This window comes from Schistocerca piceifrons, chromosome 3, assembly GCF_021461385.2.
Source record: "Schistocerca piceifrons isolate TAMUIC-IGC-003096 chromosome 3, iqSchPice1.1, whole genome shotgun sequence".
NCBI lineage: Eukaryota > Metazoa > Arthropoda > Insecta > Orthoptera > Acrididae > Schistocerca > Schistocerca piceifrons.
Genome location: NC_060140.1, coordinates 387,088,123 through 387,114,637, shown reverse-complemented (window position 1 = coordinate 387,114,637; position 26,515 = coordinate 387,088,123). Strand labels below are relative to the sequence as shown.

The 26,515-nt window shown below is 44.5% G+C and overlaps 1 protein-coding gene across 1 annotated transcript in view; it reads left to right on the top strand.

Annotated features, from left to right (window-relative positions):
- LOC124788679 (probable serine/threonine-protein kinase DDB_G0271402) overlaps nucleotides 1-25,452 on the top strand; it is a 280,476-nt gene extending 255,024 nt beyond the window's left edge. The window contains exons 4-5 of the mRNA XM_047255960.1: nucleotides 12,766-12,895; nucleotides 25,202-25,452. Coding sequence (XP_047111916.1) covers nucleotides 12,766-12,895; nucleotides 25,202-25,452 — 381 coding nt within the window. The remainder of the gene's footprint in view (nucleotides 1-12,765; nucleotides 12,896-25,201) is intronic.
- Nucleotides 25,453-26,515: the final 1,063 nt, after the last annotated feature.

Here is a 26,515-nt window from a genome sequence, read left to right as displayed (position 1 = left end):
GAAAGTCGAATCATTTTTAACAATGTTCTTTAATTTCAAACTTCACTCTGAGAATTGTTTGTAGTCAGAGGTTCAATATGAGATGCAAACACAGATCCGTTGGCAGTACTTTCTATCTTCACTGCACTAACCTTTGGCAATCACGGTATGATTTACGCGAATATATCTGTATTATCCAGATACGCTTTCATTTGATTCACATCCCAAATCCCATATCCAGGTTGGCCTAAGCATTAGCTTATTCCTGTCAATGACTGGTAAACCATTCTTTTCCATTTACGAGGGTAGTCCCAAAAGTAAAGTCTCCTATTTTTTTTATAAGTACGTAGATCTGTTTATTTCTATAATGGTTTACATCAGTTTACAGCTTGAACATTTAGCTATTTTTCGACATAATCATCACTTCTGTCGATGCACTTTTGTAGACGCTGTGGCAGTTTTTGTATGCCCATGTCATACCAGCTCGCCGCCATGCTGTTCAGAAAGTTATGAACCTCTTCTTTCATCTCGTCGTCGGAGCTGAATCGCTTTTCGGCCAAATGTTCTTTTAACCTAGGGAACAGGTGGGTGGGTAATTATGTTCCACTGAAACTGTTGCAGGAGAGCAACGGTTTGCTGAGCGATGTGTAGGCGAGCGTTGTCATGGAGAATGTGTACGCCCTTGCTCAACATTCCTCTTCTCTGGTTGCCCGTTTGAGTTTTTTCTGAGTCTCACAGTACCTGTCAGCGTTAATTGTGGTCCCAGCGATTCAGCTCCGACGACGAGGTGAAAGAAGAGGTTCATAACTTTCTGAACAGCATGGCGGCGAGCTGGTATGACATGGGCATACAAAAACTGCAACAGCGTCTACAAAAATGCATCGACAGAAATGGTGATTATGTCAAACAATAGCTAAATGTTCAAGCTGTAAACTGGTGTAAACCATTGTAGAAATAAACAGGACTATGTACTTATAAAAAATAGGAGACCTTACTTTTGGGATTACCCTCATACATGTAATAACCTGAGTTAAATGAGATCTATGTTTAATATAATGGATAACGAATTCCTCGATCACTGTTTTTGGTGGCAGTGATTTTATTAAGTCAGATATGCAGGGCCATTGTAATACATCCAATTACAGATTCAGAATTGAACAGTTATAATGCTAAAGGGGCAAAGTAACTAAATGTTCTTTCTAGGTTATTCAGAACAACTTTATTCAAAAAATATGGTCATAATGGGCATTAACTCCACATAATCACTATTACTGGGAAAGCAAGTTATCATTTGAAATGATGCAAAAATAACAAATATACAACGACTTTTGTAAATAAATTTGTACTGAAATGCTAAACGGGCTAAGTCCGCCAAACAAGTTTTATAATACTCCTACCTTTGGCAATCGTTTTACTGTTCACTCTTCGCACAGTTCACTGTATATCTGTTCGTGCACCGAAGGTAGGCATTCCATCATACTTCTGAGGTATCCATTCTTCTCTGAACACAGTCTTTTTTGATCAGTAACCTCCCTGAATATGATAGTTTTGTAATATTCTCTTCGATACCCCTTTTCAACGCTCTAATCATTTCCCATCCCTCTATTTCACCATATGTCTTTTTTATCTGAATTACCCAGGGCGTAGTGATTTTCATTCATGAAGCAGAATTTATATTAACTTTAGATACATTTCCAGGGGTAGATGTGGATTCTGACCACAATCTATTGGTTATGAACTGCAGATTGAAACTGAAGAAACTGCAAAAAGGTGGGAATTTAAGGAGATGGGACCTGGATAAACTGAAAGAACCAGACGTTGTAGAGAGTTTCAGGGAGAGTATAAGGGAACAATTGACAGGAATGGGGGAAGGAAATACAGTAGAAGAAGTATGGGTAGCTCTGAGGGATGAAGTAGTGAAGGCAGCAGACGATCAAGTAGGTAAAAAGACGAGGGCTAATAGAAATCCTTGGGTAACAGAAGAAATATTGAATTTAATTGATGAAAGGAGAAAATATAAAAATGCAGTAAATGAAGCAGGCAAAAAGGAATACAAACGTCTCAAAAATGAGATCGACAGGAAGTGCAAAATGGCTAAGCAGGGATGGCTAGAGGACAAATGTAAGGATGTAGAGGCTTGTCTCACTAGGGGTAAGATAGATACTGCCTACAGGAAAATTAAAGAGACCTTTGGAGAAAAGAGAACCACTTGTATGAATATCAAGAGCTCAGATGGCAACCCAGTTCTAAGCAAAGAAGGGAAGGCAGAAAGGTGGAAGGAGTATATAGAGGGTCTATACAAGGGCGATGTGCTTGAGGACAATATTATGAAAATGGAAGAGGATGTAGATGAAGACGAAATGGGAGCTATGATACTGCGTGAAGAGTTTGACAGTGCACTGAAAGACCTGAGTCGAAACAAGGCCCCGGGAGTAGACAACATTCCATTGGAACTATTGACGGCCTTGGGAGAACCAGTCCTGACAAAGCTCTACCATCTGGTGAGCAAGATGTATGAAACAGGCGAAATACCCTCAGACTTCAAGAAGAATATAATAATTCCAATCCCAAAGAAAGCAGGTGTTGACAGATGTGAAAATTACCGAACTATCAGCTTAATAAGTCACAGCTGCAAAATACTAACACGAATTCTTTACAGACGAATGGAAAAACGTAGAAGCGGACCTCGGGGAAGATGAGTTTGGATTCCGTAGAAATGTTGGAACACGTGAGGCAATACTAACCTTACGACTTATCTTAGAAGAAAGATTAAGAAAAGGCAAACCTACGTTTCTAGCATTTGTAGACTTAGAGAAAGCTTTTGACAATGTTAACTGGAATACTCTCTTTCAAATTCTGAAGGTGACAGGGGTAAAATACAGGGAGCGAAAGGCTATTTACAATTTGTACAGAAACCAGATGGCAGTTATAAGAGTCGAGGGGCATGAAAGGGAAGCAGTGGTTGGGAAAGGAGTGAGACAGGGTTGTAGCCTCTCCCCGATGTTATTCAATCTGTATATTGAGCAAGCAGTAAAGGAAACAAAAGAAAAATTCGGAGTAGGTATTAAAATTCATGGAGAAGAAGTAAAAACTTTGAGGTTCGCCGATGACATTGTAATTCTGTCAGAGTCAGCAAAGGACTTGGAAGAGCAGTTGAACGGAATGGACAGTGTCTTGAAAGGAAGATATAAGATGAACATCAACAAAAGCAAAACGAGGATAATGGAATGTAGTCAAATTAAATCGGGTGATCCTGAGGGAATTAGATTAGGAAATGAGACACTTAAAGTAGTAAAGGAGTTTTGCTATTTAGGGAGTAAAATAACTGATGATGGTCGAAGTAGAGAGGATATAAAATGTAGACTGGCAATGGCAAGGAAATCGTTTCTGAAGAAGAGAAATTTGTTAACATCGAGTATAGATTTAAGTGTCAAGAAGTCGTTTCTGAAAGTATTTGTATGGAGTGTAGCCATGTATGGAAGTGAAACATGGACGATAACTAGTTTGGACAAGAAGAGAATAGAAGATTTCGAAATGTGGTGCTACAGAAGAATGCTTAAGATAAGGTGGGTAGATCACGTAACTAATGAGGAGGTATTGAATAGGATTGGGGAGAAGAGCAGTTTGTGGCACAACTTGACTAGAAGAAGGGAGCGGTTGGTAGGACATGTTTTGAGGCATCAAGGGATCACAAATTTAGCATTGGAGGGCAGCGTGGAGGGTAAAAATCGTAGAGGGAGACCAAGAGATGAATACACTAAGCAGATTCAGAAGGATGTAGGTTGCAGTAAGTACTGGAAGACGATGAAGCTTGCACAGGATAGAGTAGCATGGAGAGCTGCATCAAACCAGTCTCAGGACTGAAGACCACAACAACAACAACAGTAAGGCCCATACAGCTGCTTGCTGGAAGTGCATAACATAACTGCTTTTCATCTGAAAGACTTGAAATGGTTACTAATTGCAAGCTGTTGCTGTGGCGTTCATTACGCTCAAGCTTTCTTTTAGAGTTACCAGTTTTCTGTTACTTCCCTTTGCTGAATTAGTCATATTGTTTTCACTATGCATTATAGTGCGAATGAAGAGAAGAAACTGACAAAATGGCAGGAGAGGGCGAAAGTGTATCAAGTCTATGTCCAGTCTAGCCAGCTCGTGTAACACATTTTGCTCTTACCTCATTTGCAGGGGCAAGTCACTGGAGTTACCTCTCATACCATCTACTGGCTTTTGTAGCATCTACATGAGCCATCATTGTAGGCAGCTCCTTCAGTATTAAAAAGTCCTCTTTAAACTACACCTAATGAAGTAGAAAACACAATTTGTGTAAAACTGGTACTTAACCGCGTTACATGATAACCCGTTTATTCTTAAGGAACCCCATGATACAAACCTCACTGCGATAATTTATTTACCGCCGGCTTCGGTCTAAGACCATCGTCTTATATGAGAAATTGGCCAATCTAAACCACAGGCCACTCATGTAGAAACGTAAAGTCACATTAACTATAAACTTCCTGAACAATATCAAGTAGGCAACGATTATCGTTTTGACGATAACTGCTAATGCGGGAAAGAATTGACTGTCTTCCTATTGTTCGTGACCTTGATGGTCAGTATGAGTTCATGTTCTATATTAGTGGTATACGGTTTGTGTTGGCCAATTTTTCGTACCAGCCGATGGTCTTACAAGGAACCTCTTGAGAGCGAGATCGCAGAAAGCTAATGATGCTTACGGCATTCGACGCCCCACATATTTTCTACCATGCAGCCACAATATTGGCTGCTAATGGCAACACGGGACGGGACTGGAGGTGTCTAATGGTAAGCACAGCATGAGGCTACGGAGAGTAGTTGAACTGCTTAGTCGACAAGTAAATCACTATAGTACTACAGTGATAATGGTATTAAAAGAAAACAGAGCAATGGCAACGATAAACAAAGCAAACATTGAATTATATCTACAACAACAGTTGCCGAATTTGACATATCGTCAGAAAGGAACGCAAGGAATTTCGCAGAGTCGGTAAGAAGTGGCGGAAGGAATATTAGCGTTTCCGAAACGTGAGTCAGTGGAATGTGTGGTATCGTACACGCTTGATTGTGCGGACAATTTACATGAGAAGTACAGTGATCAGAAGTGAAATTAACAATGATTAATTAGCTAAGACGAAATGGCTACAGGAAAAATGTGAAGACATCGAAAAAGAGATGATTGTCGGAAGGTCAGACTCAGCATACGGGAAAGATAAAACAGCCTTCGGTGACATTAAAAGCAAGGGTGATAACATTAAGAGTGCAATGGGAATTCCACTGTGAAAGGCAGAGGAGAGAGCGGATAGGTGGAAAGAATACATTGAAAGCCTCTATGAGGGGGGAAGATTTGTGTGATGTGATAGAAGGAGAAACGGGAGTCGATTTAGAAGAGATGGGGGATCCAGTATTAGAATCAGAATTTAAAAGAGCTTTGGAGGACTTAAGATCAAATAAGGCAGAAGGGATACATAACATTCCATCAGAATTTCTAAAATCATTTGTGGAAGTGGCAACAAAACGACTATTCACGTTGGTGTGCAGAATGTATGAGTCTGTCGACATACCATCTGACTTTCGGAAAGGCATCATCCACACAATTCCGAAGACGGCAAGAGCTGACAAGTGCGAGAATTATCGCACAATCAGCTTAACAGCCCATGCATCCAAGTTGTTAATAAGAATAATATACAGAAGAATGGAAAAGAAAATTGAGGATACGCTAGATGACGATCAGTTTAACTTTAGGAAAGGTAAAGGCACGAGAGAGGCAACTCTGACGTTGCGGTTAATAATGGAAGCAAAACTAAAGAAAAATCAAGACACGTTCGTAGGATTTGTCGACCTGGAAAAAGCGTTCGACAAAGTAAAATGGTGCAAGATGTTCGAAATTCTGAGAAAAGTAACGGTAAGCTATTGGGAGAGACACGTCATATACAATATGTACAACAGCCAAGAGGGAATAATAAGAGCGGATGACCAAGAACCAAGTGCTCGTATTAAAAAGGGTGTAAGACAAGGATGTAGACTTTTGCGCCTATTGTTCAATCTATACATTGCGGAAGCAATGATGGAAATAAAAGAAAGGTTCAGGAGTGGAATTAAAATTCAAGGTGAAAGGATATCAATGACACGATTCGCTCATGACATTGCTATCTTGAGTGAAAGTGAAAAAGAATTACGTGATCTGCTGAACGGGACGAACAGTCTAATGAGTAAACAGTATGGACTGGTAGTAAATCGAAGAAAGACGAAGGTAATGAGAAGTAGTAGAAATGAGAACAGCGAGAAACTTAACATCAGGATTGATGGTCACGAAGTAGATGAAGTCAAGGAATTCTGCTACCTAGGCAGTTAAATAACCAATGACGGATGGAGTAAGGAGGACATCAAAAGCAGACTAGCAATGGAAAAAAGGATATTCCTGGCCAAGAGAAGTACATTAACATCAAACATAGACCCTAATTTGAGGAAGAAATTTCTGAGAATGTACGTCTGGAGTACAGCATTGTATAGTAGTGAAACAAAGACTGCGGGAAAACCGGAACAGAAGAGAATCAAAGCATTTGAGATGTGGTGCTAGAGACGAATGTTGAAAATTAGGTAGACTGATAAGGTAAGGGATGAGGACGTTCTATGCAGAATCGGAGAGGAAAGGAACATGTGTAAAAAACTGACAAGGAGATGGAACAGGATGAAATTACATCTGTTAAGACATGAATGACTTCCATGGTACTAGAGGGAGCTGTAGAGGGCAAAAACTGTAGAAGAACACAGAGATTGAAATACATCCAGCAAATAATTGAGGATGTAGGTTGCAAGTGCTGCTCTGAGATGAAGAGGAGAGGAATTCGTGGCGGGCCACATCAAACCAGTCAGAAGACTGATGGTCAAAAAATAAATAAATAAAAACAAGTGAAAGTGATATTGAAACAGGTGTCGGGCCGTGTAGTTCGTCATACCTGTTGGACAGGGAGCCACAAATCCCGTCTCCAGTGAAACGTAGTGGAGGACGATCGTTGTCCAAGGAGCGGATACTAAACGTACTTAGGTACATGGAAGATCATCCGCAGCATAGCAAAAAAAAAAAAATGAAGAGATTTCGAACAAGTTCACAGCAATATGGCCGTGTAATGAATAAGAAAAACTGCAGATATTCAAAGGAGGACAAGACGCATTGATAACAAAAACTGGTGTTTCCGCATTTCATGGATGCTCGGTACAATTTGCAGAATGTGCATGGTAGTGACCTACTGCGTTACGCACATCAAATTGCGCGAGGCGTAGGTTACTGTGATTTCAAGTGATGCAGTAGATGGTTGCATAGGTTCAAACAGTGCTACACAATTGGAAGACGTAAGATAACGAAATTTCAAACAAAGCGTCAACTTGACGATGCGCAGCAAACTGCAGAACCGGCCCGAAGATTTGTAGATGAGACAAACAAACTTATTCGGTCGTACAGAAAGGAATTTGTTTTCAACCTCGATCAATCGGCATTTGAAGAGGAAATGAATATGAAAGGAACCCTGGAAATTAGAGGCACCAAGCGAATTGTATTGAAGATCAGCTAACATCGATGCCTTAACTCATTCGTATACAATTTTTCCCACTGTTAACCTCGGCTGGCCGATGTGGCCGAGCGGTCCTAGGCGCCTCAGTCTGGAACCGCACGACCGCTACGGTCGCAGGTTCCAATCCTGCCTCGGGCATGGATGTGTGTGATGTCCTTAGGTTAATTAGGTTTAAGTAGTTATAAGTGCTAGGGGACTGATGATCTCAGCTGTTAAGTCCCATAGTGCTCAGAGCCATTTGAATCATTTGTTAACCTCAGTGGTAAATTGGCTGGAAAGTTATTTATTGTGCTGCGGGAAATTGGAAGTTCTCTTCCCTCTGCCGTTCTTTCTTGTGCAGGGCAGTAGGGAATATTTACATCACACCTATCAAGAGTGGGAAAATGGGCGTAAAAGGACTAAAATTGCGGTATTGGCACTGCATTCGGTCAACAGATGGTCAAAATAGCTTGCTTTTGCTTGATTCCTGGTCTGCGTATGAAAGTCATACTCCGTTATAGCAAACCATCCCTCCTGAAAATAATAATAATAATGAGCATATGGCATTGGTGGCCGGGAGACCCCTCGCGGGGCGGTTAGGCCGACGCTCCACAGGTTCTTTAACGCCACTACGGCGACTTGCGAGTGAATGAGGATGAAACTATGATGAAAGACACACATGACCCAGTGATCTCGAGCCAGAGAAAATCCCTGACCCAGCCGGGAATCGAACCCAGGACCCCAAGCGCGGGAAGCGAGAACGCTACCGCAAGACCACGAGCCGCGGACTCTCCGGAAAATTATGTGACGTTACAATTCATACCACCTGGAACCACCGGACGAATTCAGCCTTTGGTTGTTTGTTTTGTTCATGCCTATAAAACATTTTATAGCATTATCTGCTGCCACACCGCAGACAGTTTCACAATAAGCTCCACGACAGACTGTTTCGAATTCGATTGCATGCCATCAAATTCCATTTGTTCTCATTACCCCGTTACATCAATATGATTTTTCTGTATGAATTCTTTTATAGGTGATACCTAGCTGAATGACCTGCATGGTTTGTAGCTCCCAAGGAGACCGCCTTCGATTTGGTGGTGCCAATCTTTGTGATCAGTGTGGCGCGCCATTTTTCATTCAGTGTTCATGGTGCAAGTTAAAGGTTTGTTTTGAACAGTTCTTGAATGTCTACGATGTCCATTTTGTCTTGAGTAACACACGCGTCTCACAGAAGGTTGATCGCTGCGCTTCCCGTACACTCATTTTCTGTCGCCCTCTTGATGCACACGGTTAGGAGCTACTGTTTTTCCTGTCGTAACTGTTAGCACAACACTTTCAAATGAGCCTTACTAAAGATTGAACTTGCGACCTCGCACACAAGGGGATCCTTGCTAGACCGAAACCGGTTGTAAATAAATTGGTCTAATACAGATTTGTTCCATGAGTTTCCTGAAACACATATCCGCCGCTAATAATAGTCTGAAGAAAATAATTTTAAATCAAAACCACCAATAAATATAAAACCGACAGCTGACGATATGTAGGGCACAGGGTACACCTTTTCTCACTAGCTACCAACGACAAGCTAGATCGAGGGCCGTTCAGGACAGCAGAATTAATCAGTATGATTACAGCATCGGAAATCAGTAACCTTCGCATTATTCTAAGTCGTACAAAGCTCAGGCAGTTCCATATTTTTGCAGGGCATGCGTCACAGATCTGCTGGCACCCTCTTTCAACTGACTCAGCTTTATTAAACTTTGTGGCTCGAGCCTCCTGTTGTTGCAGCCCCACTGCAGATGATGATGCAGTAGTTTCATGTTCATACTTGTGAACAGCTTGATGTCATCCGCGTAGAGCACCAGATAAATCCTCGCTATCTTCGGGATGTCTACAGTAAAGAAGAAGTACAGTAGAGGGTCAAGCAGGGACACGGGGGTACTTCCACCCTGATGTTACGAGGTGTCGAATTGCCGCCGTACACTTGCACGTTGAGTGTGCGCAAACTCAGGCACAACTGGAGCAGGTGAACGTGCGGCAGAGGTACCCACAGTACAAAATGCTTGTGCGGGAGACCGTAGTGACACACACTGTCGAAGGCGTCAGAGTCGTCGAGGAGAACCGCCGCAAGGTACTCGCGGCTCTTCAGCATCCCCATCGCTTGTTCTACCAGTCGCAGAAGTTGGTGTTGCATCGAGTGGCCCATTCCGAAACGTAACTACTCGGCTGGAAGTAAATCTCCTTCCATGGTGTGGCGCCGCAGCCGCTTGGAGCGTGTTGTCTCCTGAAAATTTTGGAGAAAGACGGCAACAAGCTTATAGGCTAGTAATTTTGTACTAGCCTGTTGTCCTTCCCCGCCTTAGGAACAGCTATCACCTCTGCATGTTTGTTTGTACGTGAGGCATAACTACAAGACGTCAGGATGGAGTTGAAGATCGGCGTCAGGAGGTGCACAGCATCCCGCGGCTGTCGCTTCAGCAGCACGTTGTCGACCTGGTCGCAGCCCCCTTCTTTCCTGAATTGCAGGTGTGCAAGTTGTTGCTGGACTCGTCAGCATTGTTGTCCAGAAACACCCGATATCCGATCCACCACCACGTGGACATGGTCATCAATGGCGATGTCCTCCATCGTCGGGAACGTAGCCGCAAAGGTATTGACTGACACGTTGGCTTTGGTGTCCTGTCCTGTGAAGACGTCACGCCCCATTTGCAGCACCAGGATGCTCTGGCCTCGCCTCAGAAACCGTGTGATGTTCTTCCACGCGCTGCAGTCGTCGACCCTGAGCGTGACAATCTTGCGAACCCAGTGCCGGTTGCTATGGCTTGCGACTGCGGCCGAGATGTTGCGTGAAAGTCGGTTCAGCAGATGTTTTGTGGCGGGATTTCTTGTGGTGTGTCACTCACGAAAAAGCCTATTCTTCTCCCTGGTATCCTGCAGTATTTCTGGGGAAAACTGGTAGGAGTAGCCCTCTGCTGCCGCGGTCGGTGCAGCGTGGCAGTGTCAGCTGCGTGCAATGTATGGTGCATGAATCCAGCGAATGCTACTTCCGCATCCTCAACGTCCGGATCGGACGTAGCTGCGACAGATTCTGCCAGATGCACCCAGAAATCCTACCAGTAGATGTCATGCGGCGGCCTGCAACTTTCTAACAGTGCCATCCTGTCAGTGTCCAAGTCCAAGATCAAGTGCAGGTGACAGTGCACAGCAGGTGGTCGCAACTGCTTTGTGGCCGACACTGTTGATGATGACGACGTCAAGGACATCAGGGGGCCGCATCTTGAGTAGACCGTGTGGTAGTGTGGACCCACCACAATCGCGTTGCAGTTGTTGGCTACTCAGGGCAGCCATCTGCTGATGTTTGACTCGGGAGTTCGCATTCCAAGTACTTGGCGATGAAGTCGCAGCCGATGAGGAGGGTGCCACACATCAACAGCAGCAGTTCGACGTCAGCCGATGTGCAGCAATGAAAGCAACTTGTACCGCTGAAGTGCTGAAGGCGACGCGCTTGTTTCCATGGCTCCCATCTCCGGAAGCTGCACAGGGTGGTGGCGCAACAATACTTTCACGTGCACCGACGTCTACCCGCCCGCCGTTTCTACATCTACATATATACTCCGCTAGCCACCAATCGGTGTATGGCGGAGGGCACAATTCGCACCAAAGTCATATATTTCCCCCCCCCCCCCCCCCCCTCTATTCCATTCGCGGATCGCGCGAGGGAAAAACGACTGTCTGAACGCCTTATTACGAGCTCTTACTTCCCTCCTTTGAATGATGATCATTACGCGATTTGAAAGTTGCCGGTAATAATATATGCTCTACATCCTCGGCGAAGATTGGATTTCGGAATTTACTGAGCAGCCCCTTCTGTTTCGCGCGTCGTCTATCTGCAAGTGTGTCCCACTTCACACTTTCTATGAGATTTGTAACGCTCTCGCGATGGATAAATGTACCAGTCACGAATCTTGCCGCTCTTCTTTGGACCTTCTCAATCTCTTGAATCAGACCCAACTGGTAAGGGTCCCATACAGACGAACAATACTCTAAGACTGGACGAACTAACGTATTGTAAGCTATTTCCTTTGTTGAAGGACTGCATCGTTTCAGGATTCTACCAATAAACCGCAATCTAGAGTTCGCCTTACCCGTTACTTGTGTAATCTGAACATTCCATTTGAGATCATTTCGAATAGTCACACCAAGATACTTGACTGATGTTACCGCTTCCAAAGACTGATCATTTATTTTGTACTCATACACTAATGGGGATTTTCGCCTTGTTATACGTAATAGGTTACACTTACTAATATTGAGAGATAACTGCCAGTCATTACACCACGCATTTATTTTCTGCAAATCCTCATTGATTTATTTACAGCTTTCGTGTGATACTACTTTCCTGTACACTACAGCATCATCGGCAAACAGTCTATGGCCACTGTCAATACCATCAACCAGACCGTTTATGTAAATCGTAAAAAGCAGAGGACCTATTACGCTGCCCTGGGGCGCGCCTGAAATTACTCTTGTTTCTGTTGAAGTTACCCCGTTCAGGACGACATACTGCTCCCTATCTGTTAGAAAACTTTCTATCCAACCGCATATGTCATTGGATAGACCACAAGCGCGCACTTTTTGTAGCAAGCGACAGTGCGGAACTGAGTCGAACGCCTTTCGAAAGTCGAGAAATATAGCATCAACCTGGGAGCTGGTATCTAGAGCCTGTTGTATATCATGCAGAAAGAGGGCCAGCTGTGTCTCGCATGACCGCTGTTTCCTAAAACCGTGCCGGTTTCTGCAGATGAGCTTTTCAGAGTCTAGAAAGGTCATTATGTCTGAATACAAAATATGTTCCATGATTCTACAACAAACCGATGTCAGTGAAATTGGCCGGTAATTATGTACATCCGATTTTCTACGCTTTTTATAGTTTGCTATGACCTGGGCCTTCTTCCAGTCCCGTGGAACTTTCCGCCGTTCCATTGATCTCTGATAGATGACGGATAAGAATGGTGCTATACTTGTAGCATAGTCGACATAAAATCTTACGGGGATACCTTCTGGGCCAGATACCTTTCTGGCGTCTAAGAATCTTAACTGTTTTACAATCCCGGGTACACTAAACAGTATGTCAGTCATCCTTTCGTTTGTTCGACAATTACCGAAAGTTCGCCGCCAGCACGTTTATCCCTGGTTTCAGGTGAGTTTCGGAGGTGAGGCAGACGTCCACATACTCGTCGCCCAGAAACTGCTGAACTCACCTTCCCGGGCGGATGCAGTTTGCGGCCAGATGCAAGCAGTGAGCCCCATTATTGGAATATTAGCCGTTGGTGAGAACTGAAGATGCTGTTGTCTTGATGGCATGGACAGCCGACTGCACTATGGACACGATCATTGGGGGAAGCTGTGTGATGATCAGCTTAAACTACTGCGACATCGCGAGTTCAGATCCATCACTCGCTGCAGGTGCCTCGTCTTGGGGTGAAGTGGAAGTCGTCGGCTAGTGTAGAACGGTGTGCTGTGGGGCGGCAGGTCCAATGGGCGCTCCCTCCAACGTCCGCGCCAACGACTAACTCTGGCTAGCTCTGAGCGTTCTGTTGGCAGTCCGCTCCCATGCATACCTGCAACGACGGGCATACTTCGTCCGCTTTCTGGACTTTGGGAGAGGCGGGGGAGCGGTGGGAAGGCTCGCAGTTGCCCTTGCAGCAGCACGAACCTTCTTCCTGGATGCAGCGGCATGGAAGGCGCCGGTTGTTGTCTCGTTTGGGGGCGCTCAGTTCAAGTCAATGCAGCCACAGTAGTTCACCACGTGTTTCTCCTCGCAATTGCAGCTGTTTGGCGTGTCAGTCTTCGGTATCATAAGCTGCGAAATGATCGCTGATTAAAACAGAGATCCAAGAAGTGTAGAATTAATTTCTTTTATTTCCGTCAATGATCACAAAACGTTTGATCAACGTCTCAAGACCAAACTTTTGTATCATCATTGACAGAAATAAAAGAAATTGATTCTAGTCTTCGGTATGTTGCAGTCCATGCTGTGATGGTTGCCCCCACACGTCACACAGCATGGGGGAGGGGGGGGGGGATATCTTGCAGATCTGAGCGATGTGGTCTAGACTCTGGAAGATGAAGCATTACGGTTGCCCGCTTCTTCTGCAGAATTTCTAGAGTCAACTAACTTCCGCGTTGACCTTTCAAATCTTCCTGTTCAACATGTTGTCATCGAGGATGGCCAAGAAGAGCAGCCTTTCTGAGTTGACCCAGGTTGTATTGAACAGCGCATCTCTCGCAGCAGCTCCCTCAGGTACCCAGGGTCCATAATGGAGAGCAGCTTGCGAAACACGACCTTAAGGGTCTTCACCGATTTTGAGAAGTAGGTAAAGCAGTGCAGGCTCTCGATATTAACGAAGCCCGACACACCACAGCCATCTTCTGCATTTCGCATGATGACTCTGCACAGCTCGCGCCCAAACACGAGAATCGTGGAGTTGCCCTTCAATGCACCTTGCACCTGGCATTGTGCTCGTAGCTTAGCTTTACGAAGGTATTGTTATCTGGAGGCTACTAGACCCTGGTACCTTTCTTCGATGCCTTCTGTTGAGTACACACTGTAGGTGCGCTAGTGGCAGCACTAGAGGCCAATGGTTTCGATGTGGTGGCGTTACTCGCTCCAGTTGGGCGCTTCCGCGATTGGTGCTTCACTTCCGTAGACTCTTCTGCAGGATTAGCCAGTGGGATGCGCCCCATCAGGAGGGCGAGATGTGCACCGCCGTATGTGCAGCGTTTGTTGCAGTCGATGTGCACTCCGAAACAGAGCCGTCACATGCGGCAACTGGCAGAGCAAGCTCGACACCCGGTCGTCGACTGGCAGTCTCTGGCGCGTCCGAAGTCGAAACTTCATCTGCTGGTGGTGTTTTGTGAGGGGGATACTTCTGGAAATTGGTCGCAGTCCCCCCTCATCAAGCACACGAACTACAGCATGCGAAGACGTGCCTACGTCCACCAATGGCGCGTATAGTCCTCTGTGTGCATCACTCGATGCTTCTGGTCGAGGGGGAGCACATTTTGTTAAGTGTTGCACATCGTAGGTGCTACCGTCCCCACTTCGTCGTGTTGTTGTCGCGCGCATGGTTGCAGGAGCGTCAACTGAGATGGCGGTCGTGCTTAGCTCCTGCCTCGACGTCATCACTCATCCCAATCGGTTACGCCTGTGACGTCACTGGAACCCATCATACGTTGACTGTGTTCGACGCACTTACTTCTGCCTTACAGTCGCTGGCTTCCACGCCACGCTGAGCTATAGACCGCCGTCTCTTTTAAAAGTGTTGTCAGACATTCTCATTTCACATGCTTCTTTAATTACATTGTCTAAGTAACCGCTGGTTACCATCCGCAGCATCGTCGATAGAACCGACTGTGGTCCTTTGGTGCAGAGCCGCTGGGAGGGACTGAATCAGAGGCTCGGGCGGTTCTGTGACCGTGTAGGCTGCAGATTCCTTGACTTGCGCCATCGGGTGGTGGATTTCCGGGTTCTGCTTAAGCAGGTCAGGAGTCCACTGCACACAGCAGGCGGCTACACGGGTAGCGGGGGCTGTGTGGAAGGGACTGGGAGGTTTTTTAGATTAGAGGGTCTCAGGGAACCACAGAAGGGGTGTCCGTCTAAAAGTGGGCAGGTAAAACACAGTAAGGTATACGCAGAAACGATTGATACTGTAGTTGTAAATTGTCATAGCTGTATTGGGAAAGAATCAGAGCTCCAAGCCCTAATAGAAAGCACTGAAACTCAAATAGTTGCAGGTACAGAGAACTGGCTAAAGCCGGAAATAAGTTCAGCCAAAATGTTTTCAAACGATCTAGCAGTGTTCAGAAAGGATAGATTAAAAACAGTTGGTGGTGGAGTATTTATTGCTGTCAGAGGTAGTTTGCCTTATAGCGAAATTGAAGTAGATAGATCGTGTGAAATAGTATGGGTAGAGGTTATACCTGACAATCGGACTATATTATTAATTGGATTGTTTTGCCGATCCCCTACTCAGAAGATATAGTTGCTGAACAGTTCAAAGAAAACTTGAGTCTCATTTCAAATAAGTACCCCTCCTCATACAATTATAGTCGGTGGTGACTTCAATCTATCCTCGATATGCTGGAAAAATTATACGTTTAAAGCCGGCGGCGGGCATAAAACGTCGTCCGAAATTGTACTGAATGCTTTCTCAGAAAATTATTTTGAACAATTAGTTCATGAGACCACTCGAAGCGTAAATGGTTGCGAAAGCATACTTGACCTTTTAGCAACAAATAATCCTGGACAAATAATGAGTGTTGTGACGAATACAGGGATTAGCGACCACAAGGCAGTTGCTGCTAGGCTGAATACCGTAACACCTACAACCATCAAAAAGCTGATAAAAATGCTCTTAACGCCTTTTTAAGAGACAGTCTTCACTCCTTCCGATCTGATCATGTAATTGTAGAAAAGTTGTGGAATGTTTTCAAAGAGATAGTATCGACAGCAATTGACATATATACCACATAAGTTAATAACTGATGGTACCGATCCTCCATGGTACACAAAACGGGTCAGATCGTTATAGCAGAAGCAACGAAAAGAGCATGCCAAATTTAAAAGAAGGCAAAATCCCCAAGATTGGCAAAGTTTTACAGAAGTTCGAAATATAGCGCGTACTTCAATGCGAGATGCTGTTAATAATTTCCACAACGAAATTCTGTCTCGAAATCTGGCAGAAAACCCAAAGAGATTCTGGTCATACATAAAGCACACCAGAAAGACGCAATCAATACCTTCACTGCACGATCACAACGATGAAGTCATTGATGACAGTGCCACTAAAGAAGAATTATTAAACACGGTTTTCCGAAATTCTTTCACCAAAGAAGACGAAGTAAATATTCTTCAACTCCAGTCAAGAACAACTGCCAAGATGAGAAACATAGAAGTGGATATCCTCGGTGTAACAAAGCAGCTTGAATCACTTAATAAAGGCAAGGCCTCCGGTCCAGATTGTATACCAGTCAGGCTCCTCTCAGAGTATGCTTATAAAATAGCTCCATATTTAGCAATTATATACAACCACTCGCTCACAGGAAGATCCGTACCTAAAGACTGGAAAATTGCTCAAGTCACACCAAAATCCAAAAAGGGAAGTAGGAGTAATCCGCTGAAATACAGGTCTATATCACTAACATCGATCTGCAGTAGGGTTTTGGAACATATACTGTATTCGAACATTATGAAGTTCCTCGAAGAAAACGATTTATTGACATATAGTCAGCACGGATTCAGAAAATATCGTTCTTGTGAAACACAACTTGCTCTTTATACTCATGAAGTAATAAGTACTATCGACAGGGGATATCAAATTGATTCCATATTTTTAGATTTCCAGAAGGCTTTCGACACCGTTCCTCACAAGCGTCTTCTAACCAAACTGCGTGCCTACGGAGTATCGCCTCAGTTGTGCGACTGGATTCGTGATTTCCTTTTAGAAAGGTTACAGTTCGTAGTAATAGATGGAAAGTCATCGAGTAAAACAGAAGTAATATCCGGCGTTCCCCAATGAAGTGTTATAGGCCCTCTATTGTTCCTGATCTATATTAACGGCATAGGAGACAATCTGAGTAGCCGTCTTAGATTGTTTGCAGATGATGCTGTCATTTAACGTCTTGTAAAGTCATCAGATGATCAAAACGACTTGCAAAATGATTTAGATAAGATATCTATATGCTGCGAAAAGTGGCAATTAACCCTGAATAAAGAAAATTGTGAAGTTATTCACATGAGTACTAAAAGAAATCGGCTAAATTTCGATTACGCGATAAGTCACACAAATCTGAAGGCTGTAAATTCAGCTAAATACTTAGGAATTACAATGACAAATAACCTAAATTGGACGATCACATAGATAATATTGTGGGTAGAGCAAACGAGAGACTGCGATTCATTGGCAGAACACTTAAAAGGTGCAACAGGTCTACTAAAGAGACTACTTACACTACGCTTGACCGCCCTACTCTGGAGTATTGCTGTGCGGTGTGGGATCCGCATCAGATGGTACTGACGGATGACATCGAAAAAGTACAAAGAAGGGCAGCTCGTTTTGTATTATCGCGAAATAGGGGAGATAGTGTCACAGACATGATACGTGAATTGGAGTGGCAATCATCAAAACAAAGGCGTTTTTCGCTGCGACGGGATCTTCTCATGAAATTTCAATCACCAGTTTTCTCCTCCGATTGCGAAAACATTCTGTTGGCGCCCACCTACATAGGGAGAAATGATCATCACAATAAAATAAGAGAAATCAGGGCTCGCACAGAAAAATTTAAGTGCTCGTTTTTCCCGCGTGCCGTTCCAGAGTGTAACGATAGAGAGACAGCTCGAAGGTGGTTCATTAAACCCTTTGCCAAGCACTTTATTGTGAGAAGCAGAGTAATCACGTAGATGTAGATGTCGGTGCGGGCCACGACAGAAGTGTGTAAAACTTATCTACAGCAGGGTAGGCTAAAGCAGGTTTTTCAGGGTAGCACTGTTCTGCTTGTCAGGCGTAGGCCTGCCCGCTCTCTTAGGCTATTCTGGACTCTTCATGTGTCGGCCAAGCATCCCCAAAAAATCTGCTTTAGTTGAGCATGCTCCAGAAGATGGTCAACAAATCAAATCTGACCACATCTCCACAGTCGCTCGTACTAACGGCTTTTGGGACAGCGTGATTAAAGAAGCCTTTGAAATAAAAATTTTGACAGCTCTCTCAGTAGTGACAAATAATGATACTAGGTTTCAGCTCAGCGGTTTGGCTGTATACGAGAACAAGCACTTTAATGATGTCAAGACCCCTAAACTGGTAACAAGGACGTGAAATAAGGGTGGATATGTGACGTTATTTCAATGATTACAAAATCGAGCCAAAATTACAAAGAACTTGGCAATATGGCGTTGCACCCCCTGTAGCCCGAATGCCTGCACTGATTTGGTTGGGAAGTGTGTCATAAGGTCGCTGTCTCGTCTTCTGAGGCAAGCCGGCCCACAGTTGTTGTAGATGGTCTCTGATGTCTTGAATACTAGCTGTGACACGGAGTTGAAGGGAAGGAAGGTTATAGTTTAACGTCCCATCACAGCGCGTTCATCAGAGATGAAGCACAAGCTTAGGTTAAGAAAGAATTAAGAAGGAAATCGGCCGTGCCTTTTTCAAAGAAACCATCCAGGCATTTGGCTCGAGTGATTTAGGGAAGTCACGGAAAACCTAAATCTAGATAGCCAGATTGAGGTTTGAACCGTCATCATACCGAATGCGTGTCCAGTGTGCTATTCACTGTGTTGTATCCTGTCCACTCGCCAAATATGGGATGCCCGGTAAACCTGCTTTCTCGCATCGCTAGACAACAATTCAAGCAAATCGTATTAATGAAGTTTATTACAAAATGAAATGATTACACTACTTAACTTTGTGAAATACAGATGTGTTGCAAACAAAGGGCGACAGACAAAATAAGAAATCTCTTCAGAATACACAATGCTACATAGTAGAAGCGAAATGACTTGTCTTGGTGCTATTCTTGAACTAGCTGCTGTAGAACTCTCAGAACTCGGTAGCCTTCAGTTGAGCCGCGGCCAGTCGGATGCAGCGCTTATGTTCTCGTCACGTAGACACTGCCGTCGCGGTGTCGCCCTAGAGAGAGGTCGGTCCGCGTGCAACTGGATGACGTCTTCTTCACAGCCCTCTCTGCTCTAACGTTCCTGCGCTTGCCTTTGCACCGGAACACACTGCGCCACGTTTAACTCGATTGGGACGGAGTTGACGTCCGAGACGGTTCCACAGATGTTTTGTCGGAGATAGATCTGGGGATCTAGATGGCCACGCGATAACCTCAACATCAAGCAGAATGTTCGGAGCGACGCGTGTCGTATATAGAGGAGCATTGTCCTGCGAAAAAAAAGCACCACCAAGCTGTCGCAAGAGGGGTAACACATGAGGACGCAGGATGTCCACCGGATACCACTGTTTCCTCAGAGTTCCACCAATCAGTACCAGCCACGACCTGGAGTTATATCCGACGGCTCCCCAAGCCTGACGCCGCTGTATCTCTCCAAAACACAGACAGGATGAGACCTCTCCCAAGGCCACTATCACATTCGCTGACGACGACGGTCCGGTGTAGTGCAGAACCGAGATTCATCGCTATACCGCTACAAATGCAGTCAGTTGTGCTGGGGTTTCAAGAGCAACCTGTCTATTGGAGGGTAATTCGCTAGTGCAACTGTTGCTAATCTCTGACCATCTACATCGACATTTCGCAAGCCACCTGACGGTGTGTGGCGGAGGGTGTGGGATGTTCCATGGAGTCCATTACTTGTTTTTGGATGGCAGGTGTAAATATTAAGAGTTTATAATACGGTTGGATCACAACATACTAGTCCCTCTTGTCCTGGACCGACGTGGTCGACTGGAAACTTGACGTTGAGTATTACTATCGTCACGTTCTCATGCAGTACAACATGGGATCCCTGTCACATCTGAATGTCCCACAATTTTGAATATTCCACTATTCGGCCAACCGGCAGAGGGAGAATCACAATGAGGCTTCTTTCAAACTATGTTCGGCGCTCATAATGCTGTCTCACAAGACTACACGGCATCTACAGTCTGTGATCAATAGTATCCGGAAACTCGGCTGAAAACGGCTTACAGGCTCGTGGCGCCCTCCATCGGTAATGCTGGAATTCGATATGGTGTTGGCCCATCCTTAGCCTTGAAGACAGCTTCCACTCTCGCAGGCATACGTTCGATCAGATGCTGGAAGGTTTCTTGGAGAATGGCAGCCCATTCTTCACGGAATGCTGCACTGATGAGAGGTATCAATGTCAGTCGGTGAGGCCTCGCACGAAGTCGGGGTTCCAAAGCTCCTCAAAGGTGTTCTGTAGAATTCAGGTCAGGACTCTGAGCAGGCCAGTCCATTACAGGGGTGATACTGTCGTGTAATTACACCGCCACAGGCCGTGCATTATGAACAGGTGCTCGATCGTGTTGAAAGATGCAACCGCCATCACCGAACTGCTCTTCTAAAGTGGAAAGCAAGAAGCTGCTTAAAACATCAATGTAGGCCTGTGCTGTGATAGTGCTACGTAAAACAGCAAGGGGTGCAAGTCCTCTACATGAAACACACGAACACACCATAACACCACCGCCTCTGAATTTTACTGTTGGCACTACACACGCTGGCCGATGATGTTCACCGGGCATTCGCCATACGCACAGGCTGCCATCGGATCGCCACATTGTGTACCGTGATTCTTCACTCCACACAACGTTTTTCCACTACTCAATCATCCAACGTTTACGCTCCTTACACCTAGCGAGGCGTCGTTTCGCATTTACCGGCGTGGCGTCGCTCGACCATGAAATGCAAGTTCTCTCACCTCCCACCTGACTACCATAGTACTTGCAGTGGATCCTGATGCAGTTTGGAATTCCTGTGTGATGATCCGGATAAACGTTTGCCTATTGCACATTACGACCCTCTTCAACTGTCGGCGGTCTCTATCAGTCATCAGACGAGGTCGGAATGCACGCTTTTGTGCTGTACGCGTCCATTCACGTTTCCACTTCACTATCACTTCGGAAACAGTGGACCTAGGAATGTTTCGTAGTGCGGAAATCTCGCGTAGAGATGTATAACACAAGTGACACCCAATCACCTGTCCACGTTAAAGTGCATGAGTTCCGCGGAGCGCCCCATTCTGCTCTCTCACGATGTCTAATGACTACCGAGGTCGCTGATATGGACTACCTGGGAGTAAGTGGTAGCACAATGCACCTAATATGAAAAGCGCGTGTTTTTTGGGGGTGTCAGGATACTTTTGATCACATAGCGTACGTGTACTTCATGCAGAGCAGTCAAGTTCTGACGTTGTTCATGTCCCTTATATACCCTACCCTGCCTGGTAACACCACTAACCACAAACAACGTTAATGCACTCCGGTGCCCGTTGTAGATGTCGTAGGGAATTGCAACTCCAATCATTTACTACTCACCGATGTTGTGTAGGTGTACAAAGTTACATCGACCTTCTGGGTGCTTCACTTTTTTCTCGGGCAGTGCATATAAAACACACTAATGATGCCAGAACACGTGAACTGCGAAAAAAGACTGACAATGAAATCAGCTTAGTCGTATCGAGCGGGTCGGGAGGTAACGATGGGGACAAGTACTCCTTACTGTTTTGCGCCTCACCGTCGCTGCCATCATATACGTTATTTCTTAAGTCAACATCCTCTTTTTTTCACACGTACTAGTCCTACTGGAATAAATTAGCTATATTTACAAAGGTGCTTTAACCGGCTTCTGACACTATGTAACTATTTTTCACTAACGCTTACTATTTATGGAAAATTTCAACATAAAAGAGACTACGAATAAGACGAAATAGCAAAGAAAGAATTCCAACCAATGTCATTAAACCCGGAAATGTGAAGGAATTTATCACCACATCAATATTGTGCCCAAACAGTGAAGATTGCACCAAAGTAAACGAAAAAAATTTTGAAGAACATTGTGGAGGGAAATGAGGAGATTTACTAGGGTTGTGACTCTGTACAGTTCAACGAGGGGATTGACAATCAACTGTAACCTGTAGAATTCTTAAGTTAGGATTACCGCCACATAAACTTCTACTAAAGAACAATAGTATTTTCTTGATAAGAAACCTGAACGCTAAACAAGGCTAAATCAGTGGAAGTCAGATGATTATAACAAAACTCAATGAAGTTACAATTAATGCTCAGCTACTTGACACCGGTAAAAATGCTGTAATACCGCGGATAAACATCGTTTACATCGTTTGATACAAACCTGCTTTTTCAGCTGGCAAGAAGTTGCCTATTATAACTGATAACACTATAATCAAGTCGCAGGGACGAATACTTCGAAAAGCAGGATTGAATTTACCAAATGGCATATGTACTCACTGACAATTGGATGTAGCCTTTTTTAAGAGTAATTAAATCAAATAAAATTTGTATCGCTTAAAGAAAGTGAAAAAGAAAAAGTACACGCAGATTACAGGCTACGTTGAACATTGTTTACACGAGCTTTGGTAATGCTCTGTAAACAATTTTATTCAATATTACGTACATGGAAATGTGTACAGAAGGATGTACAGAAAGATGTATCATAAATTCATGATTATTATGTCACGTTGTTCGGATCAGTTTAAAGATATTTTCTCTTGATTTCCACAACCACCCCTACCCCAACGACTTCGCTTATTGCAACTACTGTAATTGTTTAAAACTATAAAAGTGCGAAAGTTTCGCACAGGTCCCTTACCCCGTCATTCTAGACAACTTACTGCACACAGAACATAAGTGTTTCTTCGAAGGGTTTCCGTAGCTTAAAACATCATTTATCTGTATATGTCTTTTGTTGATAAATAAATCCTTCCATGAGAGAAATAACTAAGGTTGGTACACATACATTGTTACACATAAGCCTTACTGTCAGGCAAGAATCACTCTGGGCATAAGAACCACCTTCCTATCAAAGGGGTGGAGGTGGAGGAGAAAAAGAAGCGTGAATTTCCAGATTTCGTTGATCCAGTATTTGAGAATCAGAGCACTTAGCGACGTGCAACAGACTTTATACATAATTTCAAATCTTTACGAAATTTTTTTCTCGATTACAGCTCCTACAAAATGATGTAAAGAAAAATGTTTACCGCTTACTATTTTTCCGCTGTTCATGAAGTGCTGCATGAGGCCTAACGTTGTAACTCGTTACTTCTTTACTACAACCTGTATTCGCGACTGATTTTACAGACAGTATACACATTCATTCCCTAAATGTATGAGCAAAATCATATCATTGTACGACACATAGTTCAGGAGATATTACGTCACAAACAGTGAGATGTGTGAAAAACAGCCGCACCTTGCCCGTCGTTTAAGTTTATTACTTCGTTGTTCATAACTCCATTCGCAACATATGTTACAAACTTTTGTGGCGGTGTTCGTAGCGACAAGCAATTCGCCGTAGAAACGGCTTACGAAGTCACCGCCACACTTTTAATAGCGGGCCGACCGGTCCGCTGGAACAGTGAACAGAAAGATGAAAGCCCAAACACTCAGATTAAATAAAAGTCGGTACTTATCTTTATTCACGAAAATACAGAAACAAGGTCGTGAACTCCGTGTCTACGGAAATCTGTCTAGTTCGAGTCGGGGCGGCTAGGTCAGCGTCGGCTGACGACAAACAACAACTCTGCTGCGATGAACACCCAACTGACTAGCAAGTACACAATTCGGTGGCGAGTACACAACTGAGCGGCGAATGCAGAACTGTCCTAGCGCTCGCGACTCCAGCGCTTAAGAAGCCAGAAGCCAGCGGTGGCGCGCGCAGACTTGCGGCGATTTGCTGTCTCGCTGGCGCTGCTTATGCGGACGGCGTCCGGACTTTGATGCTGCCAACCTTTTGGCAGCGGGCTCGGGTGGCATTACTGGCTAGGATATAACACAAACAGTACCCACATATGCCTCTGAGTGTACCTACAAAATTATATCATTGCGTGAGACGTAGTTCAGAAGTCTGTATTTGCAATTCGAATATTAGCAGACACAGGCGACGTAAAAATGAAAAAGCTTGCATACTTTGCCTACTTTCATTCCATAATGTCATATGGTATAATATTTTTGGGTAACTCTTCAAGTGAAACAAAAGTTTTCAGTCTAAAAGCGTGTAATACGTATTGTTTGTGGAGTATATTCACGGACGTCCTGTAGAAACCTCTTCAAAGAACTGGGTATACTAACTACTGTCTCTCAATATATTTACTCCTTAACGAAATTTGTCCTAAATTCCAACAAACAGCTCAGTTCATACATACAATACCAGGAACAAAAATGATCAGCACAAGGACTTAAAAGCACTTACTTTAGTTCAAAAAGGGGTCCACTATTCAGGAACACTCATCTTCAATAATTTGCCAGCAAACATAAAAAATTTAGTTACAAATAAAGATCAGTTTAAAAGGAGCCTGAAAGACTTACTAGTGGCCAACTCCTTCTACTCCATTGACGAATTTTTTAATAGAAACAAATAATGTATATATTCATACTATTAGTATTGTTATTTCAGCAAAAAAAAATAAAATAAAATAAAATAAAATTTGACATGTTCCACATCCATGAGGATCTCCTCAGCACTGATCTATGGAACGAAAAACTAATCTAATCTAATCTAATCTAATCAAAGTAATGACGTCATAAACATTAAGAGTGGTACGGGCCTGGACACACAGCAATAAGTAAATACCTGAGCAGCGCCGGATTTCACCAGTGGTGCCGAAATACTAGTATATCTTCGTGCTTCTCTTTACGTGCACCAAAGGTGAGTTATAACAATCTTATGCTTCTCCTTCTGTTAGTACTCCAGCGCAGAATCTTAACAGCAACACTTCATTTTTTTTTTTCGTCGATATAGCTGTGATTCCGTATGGATAAGTCTTTATTGTTGCACACCCTGGCGTAAGCCGACCGCTACACGGGTTCAATTAACGCAGAGAGTAGGAAAAGGAAACGTGGCAGGGCGGCCTTATCGCTACACGGACGCCACGCTTTTGTGGGCAGCACGCGCCGCTGGGAGAGACGCCGCCGCAGCAGCCGGCAGCTCGGCTCAGCTAACGAGCTGCCGTGGCGCCACAGACGTCATTTCCGGCGCCGCCTCTGACGTCATGCGCCCGCCCTCCCATTTCTGCCGGGGCGCGGGCGACGCTGATCGTACCCGCCGGAAGCTGTCGGGCGTCTCCGGACCGCCGCTGCGCAGGCACTACGCTAATTCAATTAACTTCCGCTCTTCCGACAAGCGAACGTGCGTGTGACAACAAGTGACAACTTACCGGTGACGTCTGCCGTGTAAGCGTGTAAGGCGCCGACAGAAACGCTAGACGTTTAACTGTCGTCCCACTTCCTGGCATGAGATACGAGAAGAACCTGAAAAGCTAGCATACTGACGGGTTTGATACGAGGATCGTTCAATAATTAATGCGACACATTTTTTCTAGCTCACTTTCGCTCCAAAAAACGCGGTATTTGTTGTGGGACATCGTGGAATATTCCCGCTGCAGCCCCTACAGTTTCACGAATTTCCGAAAGGTCGTGGCGCTTTACATAGTCTTCATCATGGCTTGTATAACGGACGTGCGTCCCAAGAAGAGAGATGTCACTCAGTTTCTTTCGGGGGAGAGTCAGAGCATCGCAAGTATTCATAGACGCTTGCAGGATGTCTACGGAGACCTGGCAGTGAACAAGTGCACAGTGAGTCGTTTGGCAAAGCGTCATCATCATCGCAACAAGGACGCGCAAACCTGTCCGATCTGCCGCCTGCTGGCCGACCGCACAGTGCTGTGACTCCTGCAATGTTGGAACGTGCAGACACTCTCATTCGAGATGATCGACGGATCACAATCAAAACTATCGACCACCAGTAACGTACTCAAAGGTGTGTCCCCGCTGGGCTCCTCGCCTCCTTACAAAAGACACAAAGAGCAACGAAGAATCATCTGTACGGAACTGCTTGCTCGCTATGAGGCTGGTCGTGACAATTTGTTGTTGAACATCGTCACAGGCGATTAAACATGGGTTCATCACTTCAAACCGGAAACAAAATGGCAGTCCACGGAGTGGCACCACACCACCTCTCCACCGAAGGAAAAGTTCAAAGCTGCGCTCTCAGCACGATGACGGTCTTCTGAGACCCTGAAGGGATTATTCTGTTTGATGTCCTTCTTCGTGGTGCAACAGACAACTCTGAAGTGTATTGCGCTACGATTAGGAACCTGAAGGAACTATATCAACGTGTTTGTCGCCAAAAAATGCAAACGAACTTCTCCTTCTTCGAGACAACGCAAGGTCTCGCAAAAGCCTGAGCACTCTAGAGGAGCT